The following is a 12,688-nucleotide window of genomic DNA, read 5'->3' on the forward strand; positions in this document are numbered from 1 at the left end:
CTGAGAGAATTCGCCATTACCAAACTACCACTACAAGAACTGCTAAAAGGAGCTCTAAATCTTGAAACAAATCCTTGAAACACAGCAAAACAGAACCTCTTTAAATCATAAATCACACAGAACTTATAAAACAAAATACAGACTAAAAAGCAAATACAAAAAACAAACAAAAAAAAAACAATGTGTACAGGCAACAAAGAGCATGATGAATGCAAGGGTACTTCACATTTCATTACTGACATTGACTGTAAAAGACCTAAATGCTCCACTTAAAACGATACAGAACCACAGAATGGATAAGAACTCACCAACCAACTATCTGCTGCTGAGACTCACCTAACACATAAGGACTCACAGAAACTTAAAGGGGTGGAAAAAGGCACTTCATGCAAATGGACACCAAAAGCGAGCAGGGGTAGTTATTCTTATATCAGACAAAACAAATGTTAAAGCGACAGCATCTAAAAGAGACAAAGAGGGACATTATATAATGGTAAAAGGCCTTGTCCAGCAGGAAAATATCACAGTCCTAAACATATAAGCACCTAACACTGAAGCTCCCAAATTGATAAAACAATTACCAACAGACCTAAGAAATGAGATAGACAGCAATACAATAATAGTGGGGACTTCAATATTCCACTGACAGCACTAGACAGGTCATCAAGACAGAAAATCAAAAAAGAAACAATGGATTTAAACTATACCTTAGAACAAATGGACTTAACAGATGTATACAGAACATTTCATCCAACAACCGCAGAATACACATTCTATTCAACAGTGCCTGGAATTTTCTCCAAGATAGACCATATGACAGGCCATAAAATGAGTCTCAATAAATTTAAGAAAATTGAAATTATATCAAGCACTCTCTCAGACCACACTGGAATAAAACTGGAAATGAACTCCAAAAGGAACCTTTAAAACCATGCAAATACATGGAAATTAAATAACCTGCTCCTGAAAGAGCATTGGGTCAAAAACAAAATCAAGATGGAAATTTAAAAATTCTTGAAACTGAATGACAGTAATGACAAACCCTACCAAAACCTCTGGAATACAGCAAAGACAGTGCTAAGAGGAAAGTTCATAGCCCTAAATGCCTACATCAAAAAGACTGAAAGAGCACAAACTGACATTCTAAGGTCACAGCTCAAGGAATTAGAGAAATAAGAACAAATCAAACCCAAACCCAGCAGAAGAAAGGAAATGAGCAAGATCAGGGAAGAACTAAATGAAATTGAAACAAAACAAAACAAAAAATACAAAAGATAGATGAAATAAAAAGCTGGTTTTTTGAAATAAATAAAATTGATAGACCATGAGCAAGATTAACCAAGAAAAGAAGAGAGAAAATCCAAATAACCTGACTAAGAAACGAAACAGGAGATAATACAACTGACATCACTGAAACACAAAAGATCATACAAGGCTACTATCAACACCCTTACACACATAAACTAGAAAACCTAGAAGGGATGGAGAGGTTCCTGGAAAAATACAACCCTCCTAGCTTAAATCAGGAAGAATTAGATACCCTGAACAGACCGATAACAAGCAGCGAGACTGAAATGGTAATTTAAAAATTACCAACAAAAAAAAAGTCCAGGACAAGATGGATTTTCAGCAGAATTCTACCATTCAAAGAATTGGTACCAATCCTTTTGACACTATTCCACAAGATAGAGAAAGAAGGAACCCTCCCTAATTCATTCCATAAGCCAACATCACCCTAATACCAAAACCAGGAAAAGACATAACCAAAAAAGAGAACTACAGACGGGTATCCTTGATGAACACATACACTAAAATCCTTAACAAAATACTAGCTAACCAAATCCAACAACTTATCAAAAAGATAATCCACCATGATCGAGCGGGTTTCATACCAGGGATGAAGGGATGGTTTAACATATGCAAATCTAAATAGAATTAAGAACAAAAAACACATGATCATCTCAAGAGATGCAGAAAAGGCATTCAACAAAATTCAACATCCCTTTATGATTAAAACTCTCAGCAAAAACGGCATACAAGGGACACAGCTTAATGTAACAGCCAACATAATACTGAATGGGGAAAAGTTGAAAGCATTCCCTCTGAGAACTGGAACAAGACAAGGGTGCCTACTCTCACCATTGCTCTTCAACAGAGTACTGGAAGTTCTGGCAATCAGACAAGAGAAAGAAATAAAGGGCATCCAAATCAGCAAAGAGGAAGTTACACTGTCACTGTTTGCTGACAATATAATCATTTACCTTGAAAACCCTAAAGACTCCTCCAGAAAGCTCCTAGAACTGATAAAAGAATTCAGCAAAGTTTCCGGATACAAGCTTAATGCACACAAATCAGCAGCTCTTCTATACACCAACTGTGACCAAACGGAGAAGCAAATCAAGAACTCAACCCCTTTTACAACAGCTGAAAAAAAAAAAAAAAAAAAAAACACTTAAGAATATACCTAACCAAGGAGTCAAAAGACTTCTACAAGCAAAACTACGAAACACTGCTGAAAGAAATCAGATGACACAAACAAATGGAAATGCAGCCCGTGCTCATAGATGGGTAGAATCAATATTGTGAAAACGATCATACTGCCAAAAGCAATCTATAGATTCAATGCAATCCCCATCAAAAAACCAGCATCGTTCTTCACAGAATTAGAAAAAAATAATCCTAAAATTCATATGGAACCAAAAAAGAGCCCACATAGCCAAAACAAGACTAAGCAAAAGGAACAAATCTGGAGGCATCACACTACCTGGTTTCAAACTCTACTATAAGGCCATAGTCACCAAAACAGCATGGTACTGATATAAAAAGAGACACATAGACCAATGCAACAGAATAGGGAACCCAGAAATAAACCCAAATACTTACAGCCAACTGATGTTAGACAAAGCAAACAAAAACATAAAGTGGGGAAGGGACACCCTTTTCAACAAATCGTGCTGGCATAATTGGCTAGCCACATGTAGGAGTTTGAAACCGGATCCTCATCTCTCACTTTATACAAAAATGAACTCAAGGTGGATTAAGGACTTAAAACCTAGGACCTGAAACTATACAAATTCTAGAAGATAACATTGGAAAACCCCTACTAGACACTGGCTTAGGCAAGGATTTCATGACCAAGAACCCAAAAGCAAATGCAATAAAAACAAAGATAAATAGCTGGGACCTAATTAAACTAAAGAGCTTTTACATGGCAAAAGGAACAGTCAGCAGAGTAAATGGACAACCCACAGCACGGGAGAAAATCGTCATAATCTGTACATCTGACAAGGACTAATATCCAGAATTTACAATGAACTCAAATCATTAAGAAAAAAAACAATCCCATCAAAAAGTGAACTAAGGAGATGAATAGACAATTCTCAAAAGAAGATACACAAATGGCCAACAAACATATGAAAAAATGCTCAACATCAGAAATGATCAGCAAATCAAAACCACAATGTTGATACCACCTTACTCCTGCAAGAATGGTCATAATCAAACAATCAAAAAACAGATGTTGGCATGCATGCAGTGAACAGGGAACACTTCTACACTGCTTGTGGGAATGCAAACTAGTACAGCCACTATGGAAAACAGTGAAGATTCCTTAAAGAACTAAAAGTAGAACTACCATTTGATCCAGCAATCCCACTACTGGGTATCTACCCAGAGGAAAAGAAGTCATTACTGGAAAAAGATACTTGCACACCCATGTTTATAGCAGCACAATTCACAATTGCAAAATCTTGGAACCAACCCAAATGCTCATCAGTCAACGAGTGGATAAACTGTGGTGTGTGTACATATATATATATATACGTGTGTGTGTGTGTGTGTGTGTGTGTGTGATGGAATACTACGCAGCCATAAAAAGCAATGAATGAAGAGCATTTGCCATGACCTGGATGAGACTGGAGACTATTATTCTAAGTGAAGTAACTCAGGAATGGAAAACCAAACATTGTATGTTCTCATTGATATGTGGGAGCTAAACGATAAAGATGTAAAGGCATAAGAATAATACAATGGACTTTGGGGACTTGGGAGGAAGAGTGGGAGGGGGGCGAGGGATAAAGACTACGAATATGGTGCAGTGTGCACTGCTCGGGTGATGGGTGCACCAAAATCTCACAAACCACAACTAAAGAATTTACTCATGTAACCAAATACCACCTGTACCCCAATAACTTACGGGGAAAGAAAAAGAGACAAGAATGTTAATAGTTGTTGTTCCTGAGTTGTGGATTAAGTCAATGTTTCCAAGGCCCAACTAAAAGAATAAACGTAAGGGGTGAGAGAGATGTGGTGAGGATGTGGTGAACGGAAGCTCATGTCCCCTGTCAACAGCATTCGATGTACTTTTAACACTATGAAGGCCACACAAAATAGTTTGTCAGTTTAATGGTCCCTGGATTTTGTGCCTGTTTTCTTCCTTGTGTTTTTATATTCTGCAGAAATTCTTTCTGTATTTCTGAACTATGTAATATTTTTGTAAAGAGATTTGTTTAAAATCTCATTTACATTAGTAAGATTCAGAAAAAGACCTTTATTTTTAGGTTACATTATCTTACAGAGCAGGCAAATGGGGTGTGGTTTTGACAAACTAGTGGTATTAATGAAAATATGAGTCTCACAAACTATAAACTAAGGCAGAAAAGATAAACATCCTTGTTTATCCACCTCAAGTGGAGGTGGCAGAAGGATTTATGATATTATGGTAACAGAAGCTTTGCCAGTGCTGTCCAAGGTGCCCCACTTCTGTGTGGAGGCCTAAGCAATCTTGGTATCCACAGTAAATATACAGAGGGGATGAAAGCTAAACATTTTAGTTAAATGAGCAGGAGTGGCTACAGAGATGGGCAAACTTTACCAGTGCAGATGGGATGGTGAGAAGTCAGAAGTAAGAAACTAAGGCCTGACTCTGGTTGTTGTTCAGGCTAAAACCAGTAAAGTGAATACAGGAGGACACCCAGCAGTCTTGTGCATGGGACACAAGAGCCAGGATACTCAGGACTGACACAAGTTGTGCTACCAACAGCCACTTTTTCATGAGCTTGCTCACAGGCGTCCTGGAAAGCGAGTTGTGAGTGCCTACGGTGTGCTCAGCACTTTCACACATCTTTATACTCAGGTGAAATGAACAGTATTGCCCCCCGCTTTATCACTGATGATACAGGTTAGACTGTTAACAAACCCATGTCTAACTTCAAAGCCGATTCAGGATCCTCCCTGGGGCTGGAGTATTAGTCATTAACCCTTTAAGCCTAGTCAAAGAACACGCTTTTCCCACTTCTCTCACATCACTATTCTAATAGAAACTTACAGGTATCAGAAATTGCACCTTGTGCCTTAGAAAGCTACACAAATAATCAACAATCCCAAATTCATAAGAATGTCTGCAGCTTAATTAGCCAGGCATAAGCCTATTAGTTGACTAAAAAAAAAATTACAGCTCTTAACCGAAGACAACTTCTCAGTAGTTATTTATTTATTCATTTATTTAGTTTGATGTGCATATCTTTGAAAAGGGTTGACTTATAAAGACATACATGAAGTTTACAATTTGTAGCTCAATCTATCTTCAAAGAAAATGGTGGCTTTTAGTAATTAAATAAGACAAGCATTAGTTCCTACCATTTTAATGTGTTCAGGGTAGGAAACAGAATAGACAATTGTGACTGTAATGAGGTCCATGAACATTTAGAATATAATTAATACATTTTCCACACTGACCCATGGAAACAATAACAGCTAATGTGGCCCCACTCTTACCTGTGAATCGTCTTATTCCCACAGGAAACATCAAACCTCCTCAAATATCATCCTCTAGGCAGAGGTCACTTGACTATTAAATTTACAAAGCAGGTGCAAAAAAAAAAAAAAGGGGGGGGACCAATGAAATAAAGGAAAAATTCTATTTACTAAAATTCAAGTAGCTAAACTACCTCTTAGGTGAAGTCAGTGAAAACCCTCACACATTGCTCATTTACCCTTATTTCAATCATAATTTTAATATACTTCCCATCTGGTTTCTATTTTTCAGCAAGTCAAAAGAAAAAAAAATTAAGTTAGATATGGTAAAGTATTAGCAGAGACAGAAAAATAGCTACAAAGTGGCGGCTGTCAAGGAAAAAGGGAAACAGCTACAAATTCAAGTAGAACTAGAAAATAGCCATGAGAATGTGGAAAAGCTACCAGCCTCTCATTTTTATAGAGACACAAAGGAATCAGTGTGTAATTGTTTCTTAATGATGATTCCAAACTATCAAAGTTATACTGTATTCAGAATAATCTAAGGTAATAAAGTACCTAGTACACTTTAGAAATATTTTTATTCAAAATTAATTAAAAAGCATTATGTTCAAAAAGATAAGCTTTTGTTAGTTAATAGATTTCCTCACCAAGTCATGTTGAGCCTCATTCAACAGCACAGAATAAACTAATTTTATACAAGACACAGATATATGGAAACACAAATAACTTTAATGATTTGTGGTAAAAAAGAAGGAAGCTTGAATCTATGATTGAGAAATAAAAAATAATTACATGTATAACTACACAGAAAGTACAATCGAAAGTTGCAAGAGCTTAACACAAACTAACTGCTGTCAAATATTTAACAAAAGCAAAGATGAAACTGCTTAACAGTCAGGGAAAAACAACAAAAAGGGAAGGGTGATAAACCAAGAAAATGAATGACAAAAACTGAGCAAGAGACCTCAAAAGTGTCTTTACAAACAGAAATTCAGATGCAAGGAACAGACACAAACCTGTCTAAAATGTGACCTATGAAGCAACAGAAAGTGACTTAAAGTCCATTATAAAAAATGACAACCAAAACCCCGGAGAGTCTTAAATTATTTAATCCAGACATTACCTAACCCCTTGGATTTTTGTTTGGTGCTATGGTGTTCATCATTTTCTATCAGAATGAAATGTGGGACAAATGCATTACTGGTTGCAGAGAGTGTTTCAGAGCTAATTCACCCAGCAAGGTCAGGGTCAAAAGGTTATTATTTTGTTCATATATTTCTTGATATGAAAAAACAACATGTCAAAGAATTAGAGCAAAATGTATTTTCAAATGACAAACAGAATCTCAAACTTTCAAGTTAGTGCATCTTAAGATGTTGATGAACTTCAGAGATTCCCAGTATTTTAAAACTAGGGATATTCTATTCTGGTAGTTATCAAACTGTCCTCTTTTGTTCATGAGGAACCAAACTGGCAGGACTCTCAGTGTCTCCTTCCCCAAGTCTTTAATTTTATAAGTATATTCAATGTCTAGGAAGGAATTATTAAAGAATTCTGCTTCTTAAAATAATGTTTCAAAATAATCTAATGTATCTTTGTTGATTCGTGAATAAGAGCACCCAGAGCAGAGTAACCTCCCCAGATCTGGCCACTCTCAGGTGGTATCCTGCCCACTCACTGAGGCCTTGCCTATTTGATATAAGTAAGCCCTCCCCATGCCTACTTCTATACTTACTGTATGGCCTTTTGTATGATCTGGAAAAAAATCTGTTGTAAATCAAGTAATCACCAACTTCTGCCTCCATGCCAACCTAAAAACTTAAAAAAAAAAACTTTTCCTTTTACAAAGGAAGAAATTAAGACCTTCAAAATTATTTTACAAATACCAACGAGGTTTACCAGAAGAAGACTGCTTCTTAATTTAAAGTAATGATGTTAGACTGACAATTTGTTAGACTGGTCAGACCTTTTAAAAAATATTAACATTAAAATGTGTTAGAGAAAATGCTCTAAGTATATATACATATGTAGCAGATAAACAGAGTTATAAATTGATAGTTATAAGCAAATGTACAGAATAAAAATATGTACCATGAGCCTAGTGTTGATTTTTACCACACACACAAAAACACCAATGTTAAGGATTAAATCATGATTTCCTGATGAATATACAAGATAAAAAACAGGGATAAAAGTATAGAAACAGACAACAAAGTAAATTATAAAAAAAGAAATAAACACAATATAGGATAAAGACAATTGCAGATAGGAGAATTTAACACCTATGGTGGCACATTTAGACCAGATACTCTTTTTTCAATAAAGCCAAAATAAATTATTTGATAATATTCTGCTTACTTAAAAAAAAAAAAATGGCAAGTTTTTTCACTGGTGGCAGGTATGGATTTTATTAAAGAATATTAAAAGACTCAAACAGTAATGATACCACTTGTCTATTTAACCAAGATTCTGGTGTCCTCTCATTAATCTTTGATACCCAATAATCTGAATAGAAAGACATGATGAATCAAAAAACATGCTAATTTTAAAAAGAAAAAGCTTTAAAAGCAATCCCAGCATCTAAATGGTAAACACAACATGAATTAGTAATCTGGCATTAGACTTTTTTTTTTTTTGATTCAAAGACAAATATGAATGACTACCTATTTGTAAAAATGTGAACACTTAAAAACAGTACAATGACTGGGCTCTCACAAACTGTGCAAGTTCAATTTAAAATGTTCACCTGGTGTAATATTCAGCTGTCAAGAGGAAGCAACTCAAAGGACATCACACAGTCTATAAACCAGCTCGAAGGAGCCTTCCAGACTTTGCCCTGCCGAACCCTCTCTGGGTGATAATTAGACAAATCTTCATAGATGATATACTGTGTGCAGAAGCGCTGATCAGAATCGGGTCTTGCATGGTATGCGACTGTATTGATGGTCTGAGTCACGTCACTGTCTGGCTTGGGCTTTCTACTGAGGATCTGGCCCCCACCTGCAGTGACGAGCTTAATAAGGTTGTCCTTTGGATGGTGTCTGAAGGTTCCCCCCAAATAGAAGTAGCATCCATCAAAAAGTTTTGGCAACTGAAATAATGAGAAAACATTTGTTAAAGGCAGATCAAAATACTGTATTCAAAAACACTGTATATGAATGAGGAAAATAAAAATGCAGGTTGAGTATCCCTTACCTGAAACATTTGGACCAGAAGCATTTCAGATTCAGAAATTTTTTGGGTTTTGGAAAATGTGCATACACATGAAATATCTTAAGGATGAGACTCAAGCCTAAACACGAAATTCGTTTGTTTCTTGTACACCTATGCACATAGCCTGAAGTAATTTTGTACAATATTTTCAGTAATTTTGTGCATGAAACAAAATTTTGACTGTGTTCTGACTGTGACCTGTCACATGAGGTCAGGTGTGGAATTTTCCACTTGTGGCATCATGTCAAAGCTCAAAAAGTTTTGGATTTTGGAGCATTTTAGATGTTGGATTAGGATTGCTCAATCGGTAATAATTATGAGCAGCTAAGAAGCTACTTAATGAGGTGCCAGGACAAGTTACATTTCAAGCATACTAACTGGATCAAGAAAAATATTTAGGCAAATAGGGGCTTCCTATTTACAATTTTTTCCCTAAGATTCAGTTACCATCTCGGTTCCTTTTCATTCTTCTAAAATTTTAGATGTGCTTGGTAAACAAAAACTATTCATCAAACTTTTTTCATCAGGATGTTTATCCTTATTTGGTGAGACTTAAAGCCCCCACAACTCCTAGCTTATTTGAAATAGGCTTCAGAGACACCAGGCTAAACATAATTAAATTACAAGAGCAACATCTTTTCCGTGGACTTTTATCCAATTCTGCCCATCCACATTCAGGTCCTTACATATTACCAACCTAAGGTCTCCAGGGCAGCCGCCATGGGGGTGTGCCCTCCAGGGTTCCAGAAATATATTCACGGGGCACAATAGATTATTGTGCTGGGGCTAGGGATCCAATTAGCTATGAAACACACTTCCGTATGCTCGTTGGAAATAAAAGTTTCATAATTCCCTTCTATGGAAATTTTCTTTGTCACTTCTAATATACTTACATATATCAACAGGATAATGCAATATTATCCATTAAAGCTACAATATGTGGCCATAGAGACATATGGTAACTAAATCCGAGCAGCAGCTGTAAGTCTTCTTTCAAGCTACTTCCTGTATCTGAGATTTACCTCAGATTCTGAAAGGTTTATGGGAATGTTCAAGATGTCAAAAATCCATTAACAGTATGAAATTATTACCTTCTGGATTTTACTGCTCATCATGATCATCTTTCAGAATCAAGTGCTTGAAATAAGCACAATTAAAATTTTAATCAGTCACCTGTAGCTGTTGAAAAGGCAGAAGTTTTTCCTGATGGTGATAATAATAGTATGTCATAGTAAGAACAATGAAAGTTGTATTAAAAGAAAAATACCAGCTGTTCTCTGTTGAGCCTGCTTCTGTGTGGACCTTCAGGAATTTCATACTTTTCTTCCTGTTCACATACTTTTCTTCGGAGACATGCTTTTACCCCTGACAAAAACACAAGAATTAAAGCAAAGTAAGTAACAAGTGAACATTATCTCTCTCATTAAAATTAAGCAGTTTACCTAAGTGGTTTTTCTTCTTCATGGCAGTTTTTAAGTATTATTCTAAAATGCAAACAGAAATCTTACTTATGCCAAAACAAAACATAATACAACTGGTTTTCCCATATAAAGAAAATATTTTAAAAAAGCTCTTTCTTTGGAGGATTAAGCCATAAGTTAGTACTGAACACTAACTGTAATTTTAATCTCCTTTCTGAAAAACCTAAGCCAGGATACTATTTCAAAGACAAAAATAAAAGTCTACATTTCCACTCATAGCAATTACCCAAAATTAAGGTGAATAAAAAGTCCATGATACAATAACCTAAACTGAGCACTTACCATCTATACTGCTCATTTTGGCAGTTATATGTCTAATCGTTTGTTAAATTGTAAGTGATTTGACATGAAGGAATGTGCTTTAGTCTACAGCACCTAGCTCAGCTAGCCACACAACAGGGGTTCAACAGTGCTTGCTAAAATAAACAAGCAGAGCTTGGGATAGGTTTGGCATGTGACAGGTACACAACTGAGGTCGCCAGTCTAGAGATGATTTGGTTGGGCTTTGCAGGAAAAAAAGCATTCTTTTGATGGCCTGAGTTAAGTCTGTTCACAGCTTCAGGTTAAAAAGCAAGAGCAATAGAGACAGCTCAGCCTGGCACTGTTTAGTCATTCCACTGCTTGGCACCTGGGAGGGGAAGCCCTAAGTAGGGCCAGTGGCTGGCAGCCAGTACCAATTGTCTCGCTAGGCTCTAGAAATGAAAGGAACCCTCGGGATGCCCAGGACCAATCATGAAGGACATGGTCAGCTTCAGCTAGAGACGACATCTTGGATAATGCCTGTTCACCATCAAGCGAGGGAACTGATGGCATGTATACACATTTATCATGCTTCTGTTCTGATGGCATATAACTAAACTAAATTTGAGATTCGGAGTTGAAGGACTTGGCTATCCCAATTACTTGTTCTGGAAGCTTCTTTGCCTATGGAAATAAAAAATGAAAACAATGTTTTTCACTGGGCTTCTGTGGATAAAATGCAAGAAGCATTCTAAAAACTAGATCCTATAATGAATTATCTTCATTATAAAAACAAACCCTCCATACAATTTCCTATTTGTCTTTGAAGTTGTTTTGCTCAATACTTCATTTTATCACTGAGGGTTAGGAACCATATATTATTCACTTATGCATTCTTCAGAATTTCATACACTTTCCAATAGAACAGGAGTTTAATAGCAGAGGGTATCAGGAAAGTTGGAACAATAATTCAGGTATCCCCTTCACTGTCTAGTGTTGTTAACGCAAAGGAACAAAAGTTTTTAAAAATTCACTATGGACACGGCATTGACAGATTGTATCCACACCAATAAAAATAAATAATTATATAGCACCTGTAAGAGTTCAGAGTTACACATAGTTTTGAATATCAAACTGTTATATCCTGTTATCACTTGATGTCTAATGGCTTAAAATGATCAGAAAAAAATCTATGGCTACATAAACATATACTTTAGATTGAGGATTAGACATATATGTTGGATATACTACAGTGTTTTGGAAACCTCTTGAAAAATGCTAGTGATAAAGTTCTGTCCAGTTGATCCCTACTTACTTCAACAGTAAATTGATTCCAACACAGGAGTGGAACCACTACTCAGCATGTAAACTCTGCATATGCCTGTAAAAGGGCTTCTTTCTTGACTAAAGGGTGGCCAAGAACCAACAGTTCAGAACTGCCCTGCGATTGCATCTAATACAAATTTAGATTCATTTGTGTATGAATAAAATGTATTTTGACCTATGATGATTTTTTATTTATTTTTATTTTTTTTGAGATGGAGTCTTGCACAGTTACCCAGGCTGGAGTGCAGTGGCCCAATCTCGGCTCACTGCAAGCTCCGCCATTCTCTTGCCTCAGCCTCCCAAGTAGCTAGGACTACAGGCGCCAGCCACCACGCCTGGCTAATTTTTTGTACTTTTAGTAGAGACAGGCTTTCACCGTGTTAGCCAGGATGGTCTCGATCTCCTGACCTCGTGATCCGCCCGCCTAAGCCTCCCAAAGTGCTGGGATTACAGACGTGAACCACCACACCCCGCTGATCTATAATGATTATCTTGAGAGCAAAAACTTATACTGGAGAAGATAAAGAAATGCAATGTCTTCCACGAGTGAGTAATGGTCCACTTTAGACTGACTCAGACTTTATGGCAGAATCGGTTTTAAACTTTCTTCTTTATTACCCCACACTGACACAATAACAAAACTACAACTGTTTACAGGAGCCACATCTGCA

The 12,688-nt window shown here is 36.5% G+C and overlaps 1 protein-coding gene across 8 annotated transcripts in view; it reads right to left on the reverse strand.

Moving 5' to 3' along the window:
* Nucleotides 1–6,466: 6,466 nt before the first annotated feature.
* The window catches only part of BARD1 (BRCA1 associated RING domain 1), an 81,660-nt gene continuing 75,438 nt past the window's right edge, over nt 6,467–12,688 (reverse strand). For 6 of the 8 annotated variants that reach the window (XM_055290519.2, XM_055290523.2, XM_055290521.2 and 3 more), the window contains 2 exons: nt 10,238–10,335; nt 8,138–8,848 (listed from right to left, as the gene is read on the reverse strand). In XM_055290519.2, the coding sequence (XP_055146494.1) occupies nt 8,516–8,848; nt 10,238–10,335 (431 nt within the window). In that variant the 3' untranslated portion in view covers nt 8,138–8,515. Of the gene's footprint in view, nt 8,849–10,237; nt 10,336–12,688 lie in introns of all 8 variants that reach the window. The other 2 variants (XM_055290524.2, XM_063645679.1) reach the window with 2 other exon arrangements.

The sequence above is a fragment of the Symphalangus syndactylus genome, chromosome 8 (assembly GCF_028878055.3).
Source record: "Symphalangus syndactylus isolate Jambi chromosome 8, NHGRI_mSymSyn1-v2.1_pri, whole genome shotgun sequence".
Lineage (NCBI taxonomy): Eukaryota > Metazoa > Chordata > Mammalia > Primates > Hylobatidae > Symphalangus > Symphalangus syndactylus.